This window comes from Carcharodon carcharias, chromosome 9, assembly GCF_017639515.1.
Source record: "Carcharodon carcharias isolate sCarCar2 chromosome 9, sCarCar2.pri, whole genome shotgun sequence".
Taxonomy (NCBI): domain Eukaryota; kingdom Metazoa; phylum Chordata; class Chondrichthyes; order Lamniformes; family Lamnidae; genus Carcharodon; species Carcharodon carcharias.
In genome coordinates, this window is record NC_054475.1 from 152,054,217 (window position 1) to 152,077,807 (window position 23,591).

Consider the following 23,591-nt stretch of genomic DNA (forward strand, 5'->3'; position numbering starts at 1 on the left):
GACTCTACCTTTCCTCCAGCAGTTGGTCCTACCCTGCCTTGAGCTCATTTCCCATTTTTTGTATAGACCAAGGCGACCCCAAGCACGATGCCCATGACCAAGCACCCCCTGGTGACCTCTAAAAGGTGTCCAACAAGGTGGCATAGCACTGAACTTACTCTCTTTAGGTGAAGTTCTGAAAGAATTTCCAAATTAAATGTTGCAAGAGTATTGGTTAAGTCTTGACAAAGTATTCCAGAAAGTCTTTCGATGTATTTCAGAGGTTCTGTTCACTGCTGCAGTAACAGGTGAAGATGAAATGGTGAAGTAGTGTTTGAAGTCAATGTCAATGCCCTGTTTACTCCCAATCCAGTGGTCGCTGTTAGGAGATGGCATTAGTTCAATCGCTATATCTACCAAAATACCATGCAGCCTCTTTACTGAACATGAGCAAGCATTTTAAGTGACAATCAGTCCCTTCACGAGCCTCTGGGCAGCTGTTTCTAACATAAGCTTCAGCTCTTTTACCGATTAGATGGTGTTTTGTGCTGAATGCAGACTGAACCTACACTTCAGCTCATGATCCCAACTTGGCCAGCTCAGGGGATTTTTAGCACTGCTAAAAATGACTCAGCTAGCACCCTCTGCTTGGTGGAACAGTAGTTAAAGTCTAAGCAGTAAGATTCCTGCCCATTCACCACCCTGCAGCCATTTTAATTTTGATGTTGTGCAGACCCAGGGTCAATCCATTCGAGAGAGACAGTTTTGAAATCTCAAAGGAGCGACAACCAGATAGCTTGAATTGGACCAATGCTTTGAAATCCCTGAAAGAATTTGACAATTATTTTTAGAGGATTAGCTTAGTTCTTAGAGCTGTGATATAGGTGGAGGGGAAATATACAATGAGAATATAGGACTGTTACTTACATAGTTCATCGTTTTTGTGAAATTAATTCCCTTGATCTTTTTAACTAAAAATGAGGTAAACAACACAAGTGCATTTAAAAAGGCAAATGTGGTTTTAAATGGTGAGAATGGTGAGAATGCAGAATGCAGGCAGATATGTTCAGGCTTTTAGAGACTTAATGACCTGTGTCCATTTCTAAGAATTCTTCTGTTTATATATATATATATAAATCAGGATTCCCAAAGGTTATACAGGTTTCTTCTTATTTGTAGATGGTGAGGATGAGAAACCAGCCTTGCCCCCTCGCCCATTCAATACCTCCATCACTACTTCAGAAGGAAGAAATACCTTAATTCAACAGCTACAGGAACGTTTACAGGAGGGTTCTCTGAAAAGGTAGTGTTGCAAGGCATATTGTTCTAAGGAATATTAAGTATCCACTTACTGATTGGGACAGAGAGGGAGTAAATGAAAGAAAGGGGATGGAATACCTAAAATGTATGATGGACTCCTTTATGTTCATCTGTCTCAAAGGGCCGACCTGTTGCTAAATTCAGTTATGAGTAACAAAATAGGTCAGGTATTGAGTTATATGTGAGGATGTATCACAACAGTAATGATCATAGTACATTAAAGTTTACTATATATTAAAATAGCAATGGAAAAATAACAACTACAACACTTCTATTCACATAGAGCCTAAGGAGCTTCACAGGGGCATTATCAAACAGAATTTAATATTGAACCCCATAGGAAAATATTAAGATGGATGACCGAATACTTGGTAAAAGTGTTAGGCTTTAAAAAGAATCTTAAAGGGGGAAGAGAGCCGGAGAATGGAAGGTTTTAGGAAGGGAATTCCAGAGCACAGGGCCTTGGCAACTGAAGGCATAGCTACCGATGGTGGAATGGTTAAGATCAAAGATACTCAGGATGCCAGAATTGGAAGAGTGCTGATATTTCAGAGAACTGTAGGACTGCAGGAGTTTACAGAGACAGAGAGAGAGAGAGACGAGGGGTTTGAAAACAATGATGAAAATTTAAAAACTGAGGTATTGTTTTACTGGGAGCCAGTGTAGGTCAGCGAACAGAGGGATGATGGGTAAATAGGATTAGCTGCGATCTAGGATATGGGCAGTAGAGCTCTGAATGGCCTCAAGTTTACGGAGGTTATTCCAGGGGCTGAATTTAGTCAGAACAGTGGCAACCACGACGACGGGCCCAAATGCCAGGGCAAGTCTGCCTTGACTGTCGTGGCCACTGCTGGTCTCCAGTTGAGAGGATATAGTGATGGACGGCGCCCTCGCAACAAGGTAAGCGGGATAGAGAGTCAGCAGGACCAGTCAGGCAGGCCCTGTGAGGCAGGGGGCTGGTGGGGTAGGGGTGCTGGCGGCTGGGGGGAGTTGTTCCTATGGTGAAGGCTATTGTCACTGGGTGGGGTGGAAGGTTCTCCACAGACCATTCGATTAATAGGGAACCCCTCCCCGCCCCCACCTACGCCCCTGCCACTCCAAACCTGGCTCTGGGACACGGAGGGAGGCCAGCAGGGTTCACCAGGCAGTCTCCCCACGTGGTGGAGGCTGTCCCCCGCTGCTGCTAAAATGCCAGAGGAGGCATGAAGAGGCGCTTAATTGGCAACTTAACTGGCATTATTTGCCTCTGGGCAGGAGGGAAATCCTCCACCTTTCCCGCAGCTGGTAAAATGCTATGGCAGCAGGAAGACAACGGGCACTCTGGTTCCCCCCTGCCCCGATACGTTCCCTCATCATTTTATCGGTGCTGCCCACCCTATCCTCCCTCTGCCTCTCAGCCTTTCCCTAGGGGAACTGGCAAAATCCAGCCGTAGGAGTGCATAGGAATAATCAAGTCTCAAAAGTAACAAAGGAATGGATGAGGGCTTCAACAGCGGATCAGCTATGGCCAGGGAGCAGTTGGGCGACCTTATGGAGGAGACAGTCGGCAGTCTTTATGATGGTGTGGATACGTGGTCAGAAGCTCAGCTCATGGTCACGAGGTTTCCATCATTAAATAATTTTTTAAAAAACGTTTGGACCGAATTCTCATGTCGTATTTGTTCCAGTGACTGTTGCGGATGCGTGGGCATTTTTCATGGTTTTTAAAATCTTTATTTTTTTTGCATTTAAATTGTTCAGCTCCGTGACGCAGCTCTCTGCCTTTAGGGAGTTTTCATTCCACACTTCCCCGTGCCAGTGCTGACTTCAGCCCTTGCGCCCCCCCCCCCCCCCCCCCCCACCGCCGCCTCTGCCCCCAACCCAGGCAGCACTGACTGTATCCAATGAACAGCCAGCCAGTGTGAAATCGCTTTTGGGAGTCTGTTCCCTGATCGATCCTGGGCTGGCTGATTGTGCACCCGTACCGAGCTGCAAATTCAGACCACAAGGTTTGTGAACAGCATGTTTCAGCCTCAGACAGTTACCAGAGAGAGAGAGAGAGGGATGGAGTTGGTGCTGAGGGAATGGAGTTTTGGGTTGGTATCCGCAGAAAGCGACTTCAGTCTTTGCGGTATTCACTTGGACAAAATTTCTGTTGATTCGCTACTGGGTGATGTCAGGCAAACACTCTGACAATTTAACATCAATGGAGGATATGGAAAGATGTGGTGAAGAGGTAGGGCTGGGTTTCGCTTGTGTACATGCAGCGCACAGTAGCTGAGTTTTGGGATGATGCCGCTAGGGTAGATAAGAAACAGGAGGGGGTCAAGGACAGATCCTTGGGGGCACCAGAGATAACATTATGGAAGCAGGAAAAGGAGCCATCGGAGGTGATTTGCAGGTTACAACTGGGTGGATAAGAATGGAACCAGGCGAGTGCAGTCCCATCCAGTTGGATGACAGTGGAGAGGTGCTGGAGGAGGATGGTGTGGTCAACCGTGTCTAAGGCTGCAGACACGGGTTGAGAGGGATGCGGAGGGAAAGTTTGCCTTTATTACTGTCATTGTCATCTGCGACTTTGATAAGTACGAAACAAAGGCATCTGATTAAACTAAAATAAGTAAGATGGGGAGTAAAGGAGTGGCACTGAGGTGGGAAGGGAAATTGCACTATAGGTAAACAATAAGATATATTGGAAGGAAAGAAATTTGGCAAAGATGCAGCTTAAATATTGTTACCACCCACCCCCAGGTGAGGTTTCCCAAAGTTGTTGATCCAGGCGAGACCCCTCAATTTGGCACCATCTGTCTGGAACACCCCCAAATTGTAATGGGTGAGGAGGGATGAACTGGCTCCCTGTCTCTATTCAGCCCCCCACTACCCTTCTGTTGGTCGCAACAAGACTTACTCTAAAAAGGGTCCCTTTTGTGGATACCTTTTTCCCAGACCCAATCGTTCCGATTTTGAAGGAGCCAATTTGATCAGACTTTCTTGAGCTAAAGGTAAGAGTAACTTTATTTAACTACTAAAGGCAAGAAAGGATAAAACACATATAGGTTAAAAGTAAGAATTTGAAGTAAGTGAATATAAAAAAGGTATATGGAACAGTCCTTGACTCATGGGTTGTGGGTGGTTGAGCTTTGCAGCCGTTGTATTCGAGATACCAGTAGAACTGACTTCAGTAGACGATTGGTCGGATTTGAGGTTCCAGTAGAGTTGACTCCAGTAGATGAATGGTTGGTTTCGAGGTTTCAGAAGTGTTGAATTCGATAGAGAGGGAGAGATATTGGGATGCCAGCAAAATGGCAATTTGCAGGGGTATTGTGTGTGGCTGTTACTTCTGAGTCAAACTTCCAGCACTTATTCTCTCAGAACACCCACCAACAGACAGGCATTGGGGCAGCTTTTAGCTCACTTTTAACCCTGTCAAGTGAGAAGCAAACTCACAAATCTGTCTGGGCATTGCTCACAGGATTTCTTGATGAGATGATGCTCATCTCCCATTATGTCCATTGTCTCTGCCAGAGGGAATAATTAGTTCCTGGATGTCTTTAGAAGTACCTTGTCTGGCAACAGGGTGGGGTTCTATTACCTTTTAGGGATTCACCCTGCAGTATTCCAGCCAGTGGCTTGTGTGCATTTTAAAAACTCAGGTCTTATTTTTAAAGTCCAATATTTCTGGACACAATTCGGTTTTTCCTTCATTATCATGGAAATATGTGCCTCTAAAAATAGAGATCACTTCAAGTTTCAGAATGGGATGGATAAGGTAAGAAACAAACTAAAATTGAGTAAGAGGACACATGTTACATGTAGATTTGATAAAAATAACATGGGAAGGAGATTGAGAAAAGATAAGGAAAGCAAAAACGGAGCATGAGACGAGAACCTCCAAAGTATTTAAGAAGAATGGCATCCAACAATATAATAAAAAGAGAATTATTAAATGTGCCTGAAAGGAGAGAATAGAATGTTAGAGGATGAAGTGAAAATGGTGGGAATACTTGACAAGTATTCTACGTCAATGTATATAAAACAGAAGAGCATTGGAGAGGAGGCAAATTGTAAATCAGTTAGAAGTGAGAGCGGGGCTTATAATAATAAATAAAAAACAAAATATTAGAGAAGCTAGTTAGGCTAAGGAAGAACAAGGTGTTGGGACCTGATTAGGTATATCTATGAACTCTGGGAAATGGGGAAAGAAGTAGTGTAGACCTAGAAATGATGTTGTGTAGCTCTATTGGAAGTGAATGTTTGCTGGAGGGCAGGGGAGTGACCAGTGCCTATTTTCAAAAAGAGAAGTGGAATGAATACAGCTCATTACCAATCAGTTAGTTTAACATCTGCAGGAGAGATCATTTTGGAATCTTTAACTTAAGATGAAATTATTAGATGCCTAGATGAAAACAGAATATTTAGATGTCTCCACCATGGATTTCAGAAAGGGTATGCTTGGCAAACCTAATTGAGTTCTTTGAGGAGGTGCAGGACATGATTGATGGGGCAAATATAGTGGACGTGGTTTACATGGACTTTAAGAAAGCCTTTGACAAGTACAAAGTACCACACAAACACGACTGAAGAAAATAAAGCAATTAGGAATTAAAAGGGAGGCATCAGTGGAGGTAATGTTAGCTTTTATCACCAAACGATATATAGATGACAAAGGAGCCCATTTTACACTGCTCCCAATTTTCTTTTCCATTTTGTTAAGAGTAGAGATGGTGAGATGATGTACAAAAGGTTATAGTCAGAGTACTGATGGATGGGAGGAATATAAGGCTAGAGGTGATTGCAGAGATAACCTATAGGGAAGCTGTGGAATTGAAGAGAAAGGTGATGATTCAAAAATGTAAAGTGTGGGGGACAAGGAATCAATGTAGTTCGGCAAGCACGATTTAGAACTGGGCAGTTTAGTACAAATTGACTCTGCCAATGGCAGGCAGGAGACCAGCAAAGGAGCACGCTAGAAAAATCAAATCTAGAATTGGCAAGGAGTGAGGCAGAGGCAGACATTCCTGCAGAGGTGGAGGTAATAGATCTTGGTAATGAATAAGATGGGGGGTTTGAAACTCAACCCTGGGTTGAGGAGGATTTATATGGTATCACATAGTCTGACTCAACCTGAACAAATAATCAGAATGTGGTTCTGAGCTAATAGCAAGAAAGGAGAAGCTTATGGTGTGAGAAAGAAACAATGGGTGGGATCTTCCCCCCGTCGGGGTGGTTGGGGGGGGTGGGGGGGGTTGTGCAGGAACGGACGCAAGTGGGCGGGTTCCCGATCGGCGCCCCCCATTTGGGGGCGCACTGCCGTTTTACGTGGGTGGGCCAATTAAGGTCCATCCATTGTGATGTATGTCCAGAAGTGCTATGCGCTCCATGTGTGGGTGGCGGGGGTTGGCGGGGGGGGGGGGGGGGGGGGTGGGGGGGGTGTGTGGTTGGGATTCCCTGAGTCGGACGTGTGCTCTTCCGCGCATGCGCATGAAAGAGCGCACTCATCTCCCTGAGGCAAAGTGCTGTCTCGGAGATTGGCTCAAATGTGAAAAACAGATTAAAGAATAGAAAAAAATTTTGCTCACATGTTCCCTCATGTGACATTGTTACATGAGCTGGAACACGTCCATAACTTTTATTTGAAGAGTATGTTAAGATTTTAAAACCGCCTGGGCTCTTCGCTTGCCCGCTAACCTTAAGGTTGGACAGACAGGTCCATTAAGTGTTTAAAGTACATTAATGGCCTTAAGTGGCCATTGACAGGTCGGTGGGCATGCAGCCAAGTTAGCTGCGCACCCACCGAACTGAAAATCTAAATGGCGCGTGGTGATGTCGGGATGCTCGTCTGACATCACTGCACGTCATTTTACGCGTCAGCGAACAGGCACACTCCCGCTTGCCAAAGGGAGAATTCTGCCCAATGACCTTGATCCTTCTGATGTGTAAGTGCCTGATTACCTCACTGTGGTAATCAAAAAACCTTAGTAAGGTGAAACAAACTCGCACGATGTATTTATGTCATCACAGTGTCTCGAACTGATTCAGAAACTGAACAGCTTTTGGACAAGAATGTATTTGAATATCTACCGATTATAACTGCTTGAATAACTGATGTACTTTGGAACATTGAAAATAATTATTAACTAATCTAAGTTTTCGAGGACATGTGAACCTTTTCTGTGCAGTAATATCTCTTTGTTTACAACCTATTCAGTGATTATTCTACATTGGTAAATGACTACTTGAAGACGAGCCTTCAAAAGGATCTTGATGCTATGAGTATGGGGACTACAACTCTCTTACATCTCAACAGGGCCGTTGTGAGGTTGTGCAAAGACCTTGATAGGTAAAGTACAGCAGCAAAGCCGAGGCATCCTTTAATATTATTGGAGTAATAAGCACCAAAACAGGATCCTATTGAATTGATGGGACAGATCTAAATATCAAAGCTTTTTCAATGTTTTATTGTCCTATAAATAAATCTGAAGAGCAAGAAATGCTGTTATCCTGAAATAAAAAGACAGAAAATTCTGGAAATATGCAGCCAATCCATCACAAAGTAAAAAACGTCGATTGATGATTTGGGTGTATACCCTTGATCAGAATTCAGCTCCTATAGAAAGAGTCTGTACATGAAACATGACCAGTCTTTTATTTTATTTTAGATTCTGATAGTCAGAGAGTCACTGTGGCACATAATAGGCCATTTGGCCCATTGAGTCTGCTGTGTATTTCCAATATTTTCTGCCATCCATGTGTGCTCCTTACTTGGAGTTTTATTACACGCTTTGCATTTTTAACTTTGTCAGAGAGACATGAGCTAGATGACAAAGCAACAGCCTTGCTTTATCAGTTCTTTATATTCTGGTTAACAAGGCACTAGCTCTTTAAAGGTTTCAGGAACTCAAGTTCAAGATTAACCTTTTAGAATGGAGCTATTTTATATTCCTCCAATTTCATTGTCTATTCCTTTTCCCTGTCTGCTTCAATTCACTTTCTGCTTTATGCAACAGGGAGATAGACCTGGTGATTGCTAACCTTGACGTAATAACACAAGTATTTGGTGGGAATACCCATTGCAACACATTCAAAAAAGAGGTGAGATATGAATTATGCTCAAGAACATCCTACGGAATGACCTGAAGTTGAATTCTAAACATAACTTTTCAATGTGTGTGATGTGGAGAGGGGATGTAAGAAATCTCCTCATAGGTTGCATCTTTCTAAAAGATTCTCACTTCCTCTCCTGAAGGAAGTAGCTCATGTAGACATGTGATTCGATGGGCATCAACCAACCTCTGTACATTACCCAAGTAATTATTATTTCCTGCCGGCATATATGTTGAGGTTGCCCAAAATCCATGGAGTCTGAGAGGGTCCCAAGTCTGATCAATGGTGAATGGAGCCAGGAATTTGAGATGGAACTAAATTCTGCTGAGATTTTAACTTTTAAATTCTAGTACTAGGTTGGGTATTGGCAGATCTTCTGATCACTGCCTCCTTTCCCCCCATCCCCACACTCACATTTAGATGGTTTGCCTGCGGCACTTTCCAAGTTTGTCCAGAATGTCATGTGATTACCACTGTGGTAAACAATCTAGAATCTCTGGAAAGAAAGGTAATCAGTTCCAGGAAGAGGATTAGTTGCCATTTCATTGAGTGATGCATTTTCAGTGGGTCCTGTTGAGCTTGAGGAAATTTGATGCAAAGGATGAGAAAATGGGGATGAAATTTACTCTGAGCTATTCGTGCCCCATGTATCTTAACAGGAAGAGCAGCAGGATCCTCATGTAGGCGGTGATCAGGGTTTCTGCCACACTTCCAGTGAAGTTACTACAGTCGAACAGGAGCAACCCTGAGGAATGTTCGAGTCATTGTCTCAAAATATTTCTTGCATTTGCAGTGGGCCTGACTGCAGTTAAACCTAGCAAACCTACCCTGCCCACATAGAACAAAAATTAAAACATCCAGGCGCTTTCTCCCAAGTCGTATTTGTGGAGTTGGGAATTTTCCTGACTCTATGCTCCTGACTCAGGAGCAAAAATTCAGCCCTATGACTCTAGTTTCAGACTTAATTAAACCGCTTTCAAACTCAATATAAAATTCTAAGGTATTATGATCACCCTTTCTTAGAGGCCCATTTATTACAAGGTTATTAATTAACCATTTCACATTGCACAACTATAGATCTATAATAGCCCTTAGTGAGTACGATTTATGTAGTTGAAGGCATGACTGCCATTGATAGGGTGAAGGGAGGAAGGAATGCACAAGAGGCTTTAGGTTCATTGACATACTGATCTATAAAACTATCTTGTTTACATTACATGGGGCAGATTCAGAGAAGCTATTTCCTGTGGTAAGTGTCTCCAGCGGTCATAATTTTAAAATTATGGCTAGGCCATTGAGGAGTAAAACTAGGAAACACTTTCTGACACAAAATGGAAATCTGGAATCCTCACCTGCAAAAACTGTGGGTACTGGGTTAACTGAAACTGGCAAGACTGACACCAATAAATTTAATACTTGAGGTATCAAGGAATATGGAACAAAGGTGGCTTATATGAGTTGAGATGCAGAACAGCCATAATCTAATTGTATTGTGGAACATCTTCACAATCTGCTCGTGTTCCTATCTTTAGCCTGAAGAGTATTAGTGAAGTAATTGTTTTTCGCAACAATTTGTCTGCGTTCATCTCTGGGTTGCTGTCCATTATGCGACCATGCCTTATGGTTTATTAAATTAGAAGAGAAAATTGGGAACCAATGATTTTTTTTGATGTTTTGATAATTGTTTTTATTTGCACAGGAGCCTCTCAGTCCAAGCGGTTCTCGTGAGCTTGAAGTCCTCGTCAACAAAATTAAAAATCTGGGCAATTTGCTGCCTAACATGGAGGAAAGGGTACAGTTTCTGTCTATTTTGAGTTTCTTCGTGTTGGAGGTGGTGAATAGTTTGGTGGGCTGGTTTATTAAACTTTCACCCTTCATATACAGCCAACCTGAATAAAAGTCTCTTCTCTGTTCCTTTTTATTCATATATGGGACGTGGGCATTGCTGGCTAGGCCAGCATTTATTGCCCATCATTAAATGCCCTTGAGAAGGTGGTGAGCTGCCTTCTTGAATCTCTGCAGCCTCTGTGGTGTAGGTACAACCACAGTGTTGTTAGGGAGGTAGTTCCTGGATTCTGACCCAGTGACAGTGAAGAAATTATGATATTTTTCTGGGTCAGGATGGTGAGTGGTTTGGAGAGGAGCTTCCAGGTGGTGGTGCTCCCATGTGTCTGCTGCCCTTGTCCTTCTAGGTGATTGTAGTCACGGGTTTGGAAGGTGCTACTTAAGGAGCCTAGGTGAGTTTCTGCAGTGCATTTTGTAGATGGTACACACTGCTGCCACTGTTCATCAATGGTGGAGGGAGTGAATATTTGTGGATGGGGTGCCAATCAAACGGGGGATTCAGTGATGTTAATGCCACTGAATTCAAGGGCTGATGGTTAGATTCCATCTTGCTGGAGATGGTCATTGCCTGGCACTTGTGTGGCGTGAATGTTACTTGCCACTTGTCAGCCCAAGCCCAGATATTGTCCAGGTCTTGCTGCATTTGGACATGGACTACTTCAGTCTGAGGAGTTGTGAACGGTGCTGAACATTGTGCAATCATCAGCGAACATCCCAACTTCTGACCTTATGATGGAAGGAATGTTATTGATGAAGCAGCTGAAGATGGTTGGGCCGAGGACATTGCCCTGGCTGTAAGCATCCTCGTAAGAAATTAGTATAATTACTGTTTCTGCTCATAATTCAACAACAACTTTGCTTTCATTTATTGCCTTTAATATAGAAAATTGATATAAAGTCCTTTAGAGAGGCATGAGGAAAACAGATATGAAAACAAAGGTGAGCTTAGGATGGATGACCAGATGCTCAATCAAATGTTTGAGTTTTAAAGGAGGAGAGAAAGAGAGAGAGGGAGAGAGAGAGAGAGGGAGAGGAAGAATGGCTTGGGTAAGGAATTCTAATGAGTAGGATTTATGTGGTTGAAGGCATAACTACCCTTGATGAAGTGAAGGGAAAGAGGAATGCACAAGAGGCTGTAGGTCTAGAAAAGGAGAGATCAGAAAAAAATTGTAGGGTTGTAGATTATGAAGATAAAGGGGTGAGATCATAGGATAGTATTCCTTCCATGGCAGTATTGATATTAATTTGCATTCTCACATGAAGAGGCCACAACAATGCGATGTAAAAAATCAGTTGTGGTGCAGTGGGATGCTATATATTTTCTTCAAACAAGGTAATTGCTTGAAAGGATCACTATCTACATTTAAAAAAATTGTTTGGAAAATATTTTTTTATGTTTGGGAAGTGACAAGGGCTAGAAAATATATTAATTTTTGTCATAGCCAAGTGGACAGTGACTCATTTTGATTTTTACTTCACCTCATTAAGCTTTTGTTAGCAAATGGAATAGGAGACAATGGTGTTGCTTTAAAAATCAAATTAACTTTTAATTGAGCCAGTACAAAGGTATTTAAAAATGATTCACTTGTTACTGGGTTGACTCTGTGACAGATTTGAAAATTTCCCCCAACCTTCTTGTGTCACTGTGCAACCTCAGCCCTAAATAGGAAAGCTCACATATATAAAGGGGAAGCATCACCGAGGGGGAAATGCATGGTTACCTCCCTCACCACGCCCTGTCTGAGGTTTCCATTCCAGTTTCTGATCAGCCCACAGCACCAAGATTGCCCTTGGCTGGAATTTACGGCTGCAATTTGGGCGGCATCCCCCTCCCCCGCACTTATGGCTTGATGACATCAGGTCGGCAATCCAATGCCATCCCGCAGGTCTCCAATAATATGGAAGGCAAATGGGTGCCGAAATCGGAAGCCCGCCTGCCATTTTGAAAAAAAACAATTGTCAAGCTATTGAGGTTGTTACAGACCCAACTGACTTGAATTTTTCATTGGCCACTCCATTTTTTGGTAGTCACACGGGAAAATGTTGGGAGTGAGTTACATCAGGTATGAGGTGACGGCACAAGGGCGGATGAAAAGGCCTGCAAACGGGACCATGGCTGAATCTAGCAGCTGGGTCTAAACATGGCAGCGTTTGGATGTTAGTGTACTTTATTCGTTCACTGTTTCTAGGCTGACAGAACAAATAAGGAGAGAGTAAGAGGGCAGAACTGACTTCTGGTTCATGGCCTAACCCCTCTCCCACCTGACATCCCACCCTCGACAACTGATTGGGCACAGAGCCCTTCCTGATGCTAACTGGCCAACCTTGCCGTCGCTGGCTGCTAATTGGCCGGCCGACACTTCATTTGCCACGTTGAGACAGCAGGGGAAACCCTTGCTTCCTGTTTCACCTCCATCACCTCACCAGAAACCGTAAAATCCAGCCCATTATGTACTTAGATCTTATCTCAGCTCATTGCTGCTGAATCCCTCTTAGCTAAATAAAAGCTCTCAAGATGCATTCAGAAATGGAACAAATAATGTTCAGGAATGATGAGAAGAATTAAGAAAGTAATCAATGACATGGCAGATTTTAAGGTTGGTTTTAAAGATGGGAGGAGGTGTAGCCTAGTGAAGGACTTGAGGAAGAGAATTCCAGAATGCAATGTCATGGCAGGTAAAAGTTCTGCCATTGATGTTAGGCTGCAGTCATCTAGTGCCAGAAGGGCAGAGAATGTAAGATGACATATGATATGTGAGGAGGTTGCAAGGGTAAAGGCAAAGGTTGTGAAATTTGTGTCAGGGCATGGGGGCAATGTGAAGATCAGTGAAGACCAGAAGAGCAAATGACATTAGGGATGGATTTTACTAGCTCTCTAGGGAGGGACTGGGAGACCAGGAAGGAGGAAGGGCTGTAAAATGGAAATGGCAGACAAGGGACTGGAGGGCCTCTTGTCTTCCTGCCATCACGGCATTTTACTAGCAGTGAGGAAGGTCAAGAATGGCCCTCCTGCACAGAGGCCAATTGAGCCACTTAAGTGGCCAATTAACGGCCTCTTCCTGCCACCATTGGCATTTTACCAGTGGCCTGCAAACCCTGGTGGCTTCCCTATGGGCTTGGAGGAGGTGGAGTGAGTCCTAATGGGGCAGTCTGTGGCCCACAGAGGGGCTCTCCAGCGGCAATGGCTGGCTTTGTGAAAACCACCCTTCCCACTTGCCGGTGCCTTCTTGACTGGCCCTGTTTACCTTGTTGCAAGGGCAGGCTTGCTGTCATGACATGCTCTCTACTAGCTGCAGTTCCAGCAATGGCCACCACTCCTGATGGCAATGCTGAGCTGAAGTCCTTTGATTTGCCAGCAGCTCCTTGAAGCTGGCGGGTGGCCGTCTTTCAAAGAGACAGAGGTGTCAACGACAGTTAATTAGTTGCTGGCAGCTGAAAAATGTGGCTGGGTGTCCCACAAATGAATGAGGCAGGATTGCCTCCAGCTTTCCAGTATATCACCGGAGCCCCTGCTGTGCTGGCAAAATTCTATCTTAGTGTGAGATAAGACGTGAACAGTTGAGTTTTATGTAAGTTGGAGTTCATGAAGCTTGTGAGGGAAAGCATCCATGAAGACAACTGGTGAAATTTTTATTTGTTCTTGGGATGTGGGCAACACTGGCAAGGCACTATTTATGGCCTATCTGTAGTTACCCTGAGGACATTAAGAAGACTCAGGTCACATGTAGGCTCGACTGGGTAAGGGCCTTTCCTGAGGACATTTGTGAGCCAGTCAGGTTTTTACACCAGGGTGATAGGTTTCATGGCCAATTGCACAGCCTGCCAGAATGGAATTTGAACTTGCAATCTTTGGGTTACTGGTGAAGTGCCATAACCACTGGGTATTGCATTGGAAGCAGTTCAGAGGAGGTTTACTAGATTGATACCTGGAATGAGCGGGTTGTCTTATGAGGATGGGTTGAACAAACTGGGCTTGTTTCTGCTGGAGTTTAGAAGAGTGAGGGGTGACTTAATTGAAGTATATAAGATCCTGAATGGTCTTGACAAGCTGGATGTGGAAAGGATGTTTCCTCTTGTGGGTCAGTCCAGAACTAGGGGGGCACTGTTTTAAAATTAGGGGTTGCCCTTTTTGGACAGAGATGAGGAGAAATTTTTTTCTCTCAAGTTGGAACTCCTGCCTCAGAAGGCGGTGGAGGCAGAGTCATTGAATATTTTTAAGAGCGGTAGATAGATTCTTGTTGGGCAAGGGGATCAACGGTTTTGGGGGTAGATGGGGGGGGATATAGAACTCAAAACACAAACAGCCATTATCTTATTGAATGCCAGAGCAGGCTTAAGGGGCCGAATGGCCCACTTCTGCTCCTATTTCGTATGTTCGTATCTATCACTGAGGGTAAGTATGTAAAGAATGAATGGGAAGGAGTCAAGGATGGAATGGAGTTGTATGAGGCCAGAGGATCGATTTCTGAAATGTTCTCGGGACAGCACTCCTTGCCTGCACCGTTCACAAATTTCAGTTAACCTGGAACCCTTCCAAATGTCCTCCACATAAATTTTCCTTCTTTAATGATATTAGCAAAATGCCACAGCCTATATCATCATTGAATAAATCTAAAAAACAATGGGATTGCAAGGGTCTATTCTGGTAATGGAGTTCAGGTGATCTTCATCCATCGTGGTCTGTTTGTTGACAGGTTTTGAGGGGATTGCAACAGATGGCGGTTACACACAGGGTGGAATTACCTGTCCATTTAGCATCTCCTGAAAGCATCGGAAGGAATTCATCCAAACCTATCCCAATTCAGAGCTTTGAGGTAAAATGAAAAACTTTTCCTATTTAAAGAAAACACAAGTTTTGATGTGCAAGTTTTCTTCATGGAAAGGGATTAATGGTGCTGAGAATGGAATATTTATCTCTTGTCACTACACAAAGCTTCAATCAGATGTGAAGCAAGGCTGTTTGGAAAGAAGCTTCTTAATGTAAAAGCATTTTGGAAGGTATTGCTTTTTAGTTTTTAATCCCTCTGCTCATTTTATTCATTGTCTTTAGCTAATAGGGGTTAGAGTAGGCAGGCCAGGCCTCACATTCCCTAATGTTATTCGGAACAGGTATCTGGAAAGACAACCCAGTAATGATTCTTCATAATGTTACCCCTCTATTGACAGAGGTACTATAGTCCCTTGACACATCCCTACTGGAACATGGCTGATATTGCAAATTCAGCAGATTCAGCACATGTGCCACTGTGCTGTGTACCTTTCAAAGTTCTTATTTTTTTCAGAAGCTGATTATTTGCCCTTTTCTGCTCTTCTCCCAAAAGGCACAAAATCTTGGCAGGGTAGAGTTCCATAAACCCTATGGTGCTGCGCCCAAGTAACTGTTTTTTTGAGAGTTCAGAAAGTGTGTGTCAGCAGCCCGTGTAACTATTTCAGTAGAACATTATCCTGATCCGCCCCTAACTTGATGCCCAAAAGAATCCTTCAAGCAGAGGGTACTGGGTGCCGATCAGGAGTGGGAACCCTGGCTGATTTCAACCCTTCTTAACCCAATGAATGTCAATGGCAAATGGCAGCTTCTGTCACTATTCTGACTGAGATCAACTAATTTATCAGAATGCATCAATCAAACCTGATTCTTCTCAGTGTGTGTGACTCAAGACCAACACAAGCAGTGTGTATGCAGATATAAACTCAATAAGTATGGCAAAGTACGAATATGTGAAACAATCTTGCTCAGGTAAAGTTTTCTATTTCCTTTTACCTTTAGGTAAAATTTGGAAAGACTCAGAAATATACATTGAGTGTTGATGTGGATGGGGGAAAGCTTCAAATCTCCAAGAAAGCCATTGGTTCACCTGAGGAATCCATCTCATATGATAAAAGTAAGGAGAGCTGGCCATTAGTCAAGACCAGTACCTACCCTTCTGCTCTGGGTACATTTCTGGCTGCATTCCTTACTCTTCTCTGTTCATGTTTTATCATATTGAAAAACTTGAAGAGAAAACACAAAGGAACAAGATTGCAAGATAATTATGAATAAGGAAGTCTTATTTGCCCCTTCTAAACTTATTAATTCAGATATCCCCCTGTGTTCAGTCACATTGTTTCTCAAATGATTCGCTACACTACCCAGAAATATTCCACACATTGCTCTCTCTATGTGAAGCAGTATTTCCTGATATAAGTTCTGAAGTGGTTTCTTTACTAACTTGAAATTCTGATCTCTTGTCCTGCTCCCACAGTTTACTTTAAAGTAATATTCTGGGTGGACTTTCTTTAAACACTTAACAATCTTTTATACCTTTATAAGGTCTCCTCTCAGACACTTCCTTTCTAGGCTGAAGAGGTGAACTCCTTTAGACTTTCCTTGTAATTTAGACTTGTAAGCTGCTGATAGATTATTGACTTGTTTAATCCTTTTGCTTTACAGTTTTGCAATTGGTTAAATATCAGAGCACGCCAAACACACTACAGATTGTGACTGACAAAGAAAATCAGAAAAATCAGCTGAGGGATTTCATTTTTGAAAATGCACGGGTAAGCTATGAGCACAAGAGTTTCTAGAATCTGATATGTTTGTGTTGAGCAGTGGCTCGGTTGGTAGTACTCTTTCTTCTGCATCACAAGATTCCAGCTCAAGTCATTCCAGGGCTCAAGTACAAAAAAATGAATGCTGATACAGAGGGAGTGCTGCAGTGTTAGAGGTGCCACCTTTCAGGTGAGACGTTAAACTAAGACCTGCATGGCTGAATGTAAACGATCCCACAGCACTATTTTGAAAGCAGGGGAGTTATCCCAAGTGCCCTGGTCGATATTTATCACTCAGCCAAGATCACATTGCTGTTTGCAGGAATTTGCTGTGCACATATTGGCTGCTGTGCTCCCTCCATTACAACAGTGACTGCCCTTCAGAAGTAGTTCATTGGCTGTAAAGTACTTTGAGACATCCAGTGTTTGTGAAAAGCACTGCTGAAATGCAAGTCTTTTTTGTGCATACTTGTATAAATAACATTTTTAAAGAAATAATTGTCAAGGTGAAAGATGCCATCCTTAAAGAGTTGAACACTTTCTTCATTTTAGGCACGTTTTGGTCATATGGTTGATTAATGATTTGAACCAGTCTTGAAAATTGTGGTTTAATTATTGCAGCTTTTATCCATATAACCATCTTCTACTAGAAAAAAGTAAAATTATAATATGGGTATAACATACTGAAATTTTTTTTGCCACTTTCTTGCAGTGTGTTGCACTGTAATCAGATGTTTAGAGTGCACTGAAAGGTACATTATTATCATATCAGCAGATCTCTTGTGATGTTGCTCACGGTGACTCAAAATTTCACTGCTCCAAAGAGACTGGTCCTGGGATGTCGGAGTTGGGGTGGGTTGAATGGATTTGGAAAGAGGTTTACAAGGGATGTGCTTAGAGGCAGCAAAGTAGGCATGTTTTGATCACTTCTTTGGGAAACTTGGACCAGGTTCCATGGGAACCTCTGAAAACCTGAGGGCTCTGAAATCATTTTCACTCTTGCTTTCAGATAAAATGTTTGGTGATGGTTTAAAAAAACTACAGCAGCATGCTATTTCACTCCCCCCACACTGTCCCAGTCAGAAGCAATGACAACAGTAGGAATGAATCCAAATATTTAAATTAAATGAATCCTGAAAAATTCAGTTGGGATAGTCCAGCTAAAATGACAGTGCCACTGGGCAGGCAGAATTCCTGGCCCCCTCCATATGCTGTGGTGATTGTGATCCAAAGGAAAATTTTATCTTGTGTCCACGCAACTCAGAAATCCTGATCTGATAAGTTGAAAAAAATCTTTTGAAAACAAAGAATGCTTAAATCGTAAAATCTGTCCCAAACATTTTGATCAAGCTGTGAATGCTGAAAATTATCACCTGTCTAGACAGCTGTAAGGGAGGGAAAAAGACTTTGGACTGAATAGAATTAGGGCTATGTATTTAAATAGGCATCAGCAATTTGATATTATCGTTATCGAGTCCCTGGGTATGAAAATCCTAGAAGAATCAACTTGACCAATCACAATGGAGTAGATCAGAAGATGTGTATTCTGTTGCTAGTGGCTCAACTTCTGACTCTGCAAAGACTTTTGACCATTTACATGACACAAATCAAAAGTGTGCTGGATTACCCTTGACTTGCCTGAATGAGGTTAGCTGCAACAGGACTCAAGAAGCTCAGCAGCACCCAGGACAAAGAAATCCACTTATCGGCACTTCAGTCATTTGCATAAGCATCCATATTCTCCACCATGAGTGAACTGTAGCTGAAGTGCACAGAATGCACTACAGCAACTCGCCAAGGCTTCTTCTGCAGCATCCCATGACCTCCACCAACCAGAAGAACGAGGGCAGCAAGTGTGTGGGAACACCATCACTTTCAAATTCATGTCCAAGTGACACAACATCCTAACTTGGATATATATCACTATTCTTTCATTGTGGCAAAATCCTAGAACCCCTGTCCTAACAGCAACACTTTCATCACAAGGGTTAAGCTACAAGAGGGGATTAAATAAACTAGGGTTGTATTCCCTGGAATAAGGTTAAAGAGTAAATTGACTGAAGTTTTCACAATATTAAAGGAAACAGATAGGGTAGGTTGGAAGAAACTATTTCTGCTAGTTGGGAATCTAGGTCTAGGGGATATAGTCAAGAAATTAGAGCCTTCACTCCTTTTAGCAGTGAAGTTTGGAAACACTTCTAAACACAAAGGGTGGTACAAGTTTGGCATTCTCTTCTGTAAATGGCAACTGTTGCTAGAACTTTTTGCTCGTGGTTACTTATAAAACTGAAATTGATAGATTTTTGTCAACCAAAAGGATACGGAGCAAAGATGGATATATGGAGTTGGGTTACATGTCAGCCATAATGTCACTGAATGGTGCAACAGATTCAAAGCCTAAAATGGCCATAATACTGTTGCTATGTGCCAGCACAGACTGCAGCAGTTCAAAAAGGAAGCCCATCACCATCTTTTCAAAGGCAAATAGGAATGAACCATAAATGTCAGCCTTTTCAGCCATGGCCATTACCCAAAGATGAATGAAAAAAAGAGCGGGAACAAACACGTAATGAGGTCTTTGTTATACTCAGCTCTAATGTATGCTTTGTGCACCATACAGTAAACAAGGGCTGAATTTTATGACTGAGGTTGAACTCCTGCCACTGGTGCTGGAAGTGGGTGGTGAGCCTGCTTAGGCCAGCGACAGGACTGGCTGGTGGCCAGTTAAGTGGCTGCCAAGGATGGCAGCCCACCTCCAAAAGCTGCTGATCCAATCAGAGGGTCAACAGCCTCACTGCTAGTGGTGACCATTGCTGGGACTGCATCTAGAGGATGCAGGTCCTTCAAAGGCAATGTGCACTTGAAGACAAGTAAATGGGATCTGGGGACATTGGGGCCAGTCAGGCAAGTCGCACTAATGGTGGTGTGGGGTGGGGTAGGGGTAGGGTCAGAATCACTGAAGGCAGGCAGCTCCATTGTCACTGAGGAGGCCTTTGCCACCAGGAAGCCCCTGCATGGGCCATGGAGTTCCCAAAAAGGAGGGGACCAACCCCACAACCCACTGACTGGCCCACCCTATTGTCTATCCACACAGTGGTGGTCTCCCTCCCTCCCACCCAAATTGAGAAGAAGCCCTCAATTGGCTGCTTAACTCGTTTCGTGCGAGTCTGGCAAGCAGCTTGTCTGCCAACTTTCCTGCTGCTGGCAAAATAAAATAGTGGCAGGGAGACAGCAGGCACACCACTTGTTCCCAACCACACCCTCTCGCCAGTCTTCCCATCTCACGGCTTGTCCCCAGAGGGCTGGTAAAATTCAGCCCCAAGTTTGTGTTAGCTGTAAACAAGAAAAAAGTCCAATAAGATCCCATCAAGGAACACAATATTCCATTTTTGTTAGAATGGGGCATCGGAGTGATGGAAACATAATTCTGGCACAGTAGGGGATATTCCTCTGAAATGATGATTACGCTACTTGCTGATGCGGAGTAGAAGAAATTTTATTCTGTATCTAGTCCATGACATGGACATTGGTTCACTTGTCAATATTGTTATTCTTCCTCTTAAAGAACATCTAAGATTGACCAAAGGAGTCAGGCGGAAGGTGCAAAAGTTAATAAATCATTGAATAGCTGGTGTTTTGGGATATTTTCAAGGCAGTAAAGCTGAATCAGAATGTTAAAGACTGCATAAACCACTTGAGCATAGCTGTTGTTGTTCACTTGATTATCTGAATCCCTTGAATATGTTGTAGCCATTATTATTTTCCACAGTGAGCCTGAAAGTACCTTCTGCATTACATGATAATGCTGAACTTGTACATTATATTGAAAATGTCATTATTCCCTATGTTAAGACAGACATTTACACTCCCTGATCTTTGCCCCACAGAAGCGAGAAGCTTTCTGTCAGCTTCTTCAGCTTATGAAGAACAGACACTCTCAGCAGGATGAACCAGACATGATATCCATCTTTATCGGAAGCTGGAACATGGGTAAGTTATTAAAGGATTGTACCCCAACTAGAAAAACACAGTAATGGAAAATTATGCGACATATGTAGTGAAAGGCATCTATTCTTGGGATTGGGTTCTTCTGAATTGGCTCCAAGGCTAGTCCTATTCTGTGACCGATAGTGTTGCTGTTCAGCTCTGAGGGTGGATATTCCTTGCCAGTGACAGCACCCATATGCACTGGAGGGAAAAGGGCCCATTGAAGATGGTAATTATTTTCATAATTACATTAATTCTAATCATTTAAACCAAAAGTAATCCCTCTTGCAATAATTTTCAGGTACTGGTATGAGTCACTTCTAAACGGTTAAGAAAAGGGCAATCAGCTAACAGAGCTCAAATTTCAATAGTCATGCATTTGTATAATTACTCACAGATCCAGATAAAAATTTGGACAGGTTTTAGGAGAACAGTATCAGAGGGTCTGGAAAATTGCGTGCAAGTAATACTTTTAAAGGAATAGAGACAATTAAAGAGGAGTGTTGCAAACGGCTGACAAAACATTCTGACATGCCACCTCAATCCATTTGCAGCCTTTTCCTAGGCGAAAGGGATTAAGAAAGTACAGGTAAAAATGAAGGGAACGATAAGTCAAGGTGTTGGTGTGAGTCCACAGGCAAGTGTTCAATATTCGAGGGAATAGTGTGGAAAATTAAGGCAAGAAAATAAAAGAGCAATTAAGTAATGGAAAAACTTTTGAAATTTAATAGGTGCTGCTAACCCTCCAAAAAGCATCGCTTCTTGGCTTATGTCAAAGGGCCTTGGACGTACAAGAGATGAAACGACAGCCACTATACCTCACGATATCTATGTGATCGGGACCCAGGAGAACTCACTAGGTGACAAGGAGTGGGTGGATTTCCTGCGAGCTGGAATAAAAGATGTAACAGAACTGGATTTCAAAGTGGTAGGAATTCAAACTCCAGGGAAACTATCACTTTGATAGCAAAACAAAAATGTGCTATTTATCTAATGAGAAGCTATGAGTAATAAAACATTCTGTACTCTCACCTGTTTGTACTGTAAGTCGAGATGCAAATAGGATAACAGACGGTGGCAGTGAAATGCAAGCAGACCACAAGATAAGGCCAACAGAATTGTGAGTTGGTAAAATTACATTAGTGAGTTTCCTTGGGAATTTTATTTTTAAAAACAGAAGAGAATTCACATTAAATGCAGTGAAATAGAATGTAAGTGCCAGTCACTTTGAATAGATTCATTGTTGACAAGGACCCATACCACATAAACAGGTTACTAGTTGGCAACAAATTGACAATCTATATTCAGAGATGCCAATAGGATAGCTGGAAGGAGTGGTAGTGGTGCTGTGTTAACACAGGGGGACGTTGAGATTGAGATGCATTGCTGATGGGCTACCTAGTCTGAAAAAGGTGAAAGGAGTCTGATGGAACACTCACCACTTGCCTGTGTGAGTGCAGCTCCAACAACACTGTCCAGGACAAAGCAGCTCACTTGATTGGCACCACATCCACAAACATTCACTCCCTCCACCACCGACGTACAGTGGTAATAGTGTGTGCCATGTATAAGATGCACTGCAGAAACTCACCAAGTCTCCTTAGGCAGCACCTTCCAAACCCATGACTGCTACCATCTCGAAATCTAGAAGGACAAGGGCAGCAGATAGTTGGGAACACCATCACCTGGAAGTTTCCCTCCAAGCCACTCATCATCCTGTCTTGGAAATATATCACCGTTCCTTCACTGTTGCTGGGTCAAAATCCTGGAACTCCCTTTCTAACAGCACCGTGGGTGTACCTACGCCACATGGACAGCAGCAGTTCAAGAAGGCAGCTCACCACCACTTTCTCAAGGGAAACTAAGGATGGTAATAAACCTGGCCTACCCAGCAAGGGCCACATCTGGTAAATAAATTTTAAAAATCCACAAATGGATAATGTTCTGCTCACCATTTCTGACCTTACCTCTCTTGGTGAGGTCAATGGTCAACGAAAATGTAATTTTAAATTCAAATCAGTAACAAATCTCACTAAGATAAAAGCAAAATACTGCTTTTCGAAACATTATCTCTTGTTTCTCTGTCCACAAATGCTGCTACGCCTGCTGAGTTTTTCCAGCATTTTCCATTTTTGTAACAAATCTTACTAAAGTATTTTGATTCTTTTTGCTTTATCTTGTATGAGGTGACTGCTTCTGTATGTCTGTGAAGTTTCACCCCTTCAGTGCTCTGTCAGTGACTGGTGCACTCATGGTGTACTTGCCTGCTAAGATCAAAAGGCACGCATCAATGTCAAGTGGTTCTGCCTATTAGCAGCACCCACAAGAACAATTTTGGTGATGGTGTATATTTTAGTTGTATTATTACAGCAATAATTGTATTTCTGATGTTTGAATAGCTGTAATATTGTTGATATTTTACTGCCGCACAGTAAACCAGTCAATGGAAAAAGGCAGGTATCTTCCTGACATGAAAGACTGAAATAGATTACCCAGTTGTCTCTCTCTCTCTCTGCCTTGAATCTTCTAGCACACTGCTGTGTCACTCATTAAGGTATCTGTATTATAGGTTGCCACACAGTCACTGTGGAGCATTAAAATTGCGGTGTTGATTAAACCAAACCATGAGAATCGAGTCAGTCACGTCAACATGTCCAGTGTAAAAACTGGAATAGCAAACACATTTGGTAAGTGACGTAGAAAATGCCCTGAGCTGAAACGGGATGTTGTGAGTTAGGAACTTAGCAGGAACTAGAATTAGAAATGAACAGGGTTGAAACATGAAATGGCCCAGGGCTGACTTGCTGAGCGCAAAAATTCATCAGAATTTTTAAAAATCAAAATATATA

General features: G+C 42.8%; 1 protein-coding gene across 3 annotated transcripts in view; it reads left to right on the top strand.

The window, feature by feature from the left end:
• Window positions 1–23,591, top strand: part of LOC121282311 (phosphatidylinositol 3,4,5-trisphosphate 5-phosphatase 2-like) — a 137,565-nt gene that overhangs the window by 76,676 nt on the left and 37,298 nt on the right. For all 3 annotated transcript variants that reach the window (XM_041195977.1, XM_041195978.1, XM_041195979.1), the window contains 10 exons: window positions 1,159–1,282; window positions 7,487–7,618; window positions 8,286–8,370; window positions 10,082–10,174; window positions 14,922–15,041; window positions 15,995–16,109; window positions 16,658–16,764; window positions 20,643–20,745; window positions 21,474–21,670; window positions 23,312–23,429. In XM_041195977.1, the coding sequence (XP_041051911.1) occupies window positions 1,159–1,282; window positions 7,487–7,618; window positions 8,286–8,370; window positions 10,082–10,174; window positions 14,922–15,041; window positions 15,995–16,109; window positions 16,658–16,764; window positions 20,643–20,745; window positions 21,474–21,670; window positions 23,312–23,429 (1,194 nt within the window). The remainder of the gene's footprint in view (window positions 1–1,158; window positions 1,283–7,486; window positions 7,619–8,285; window positions 8,371–10,081; window positions 10,175–14,921; window positions 15,042–15,994; window positions 16,110–16,657; window positions 16,765–20,642; window positions 20,746–21,473; window positions 21,671–23,311; window positions 23,430–23,591) is intronic.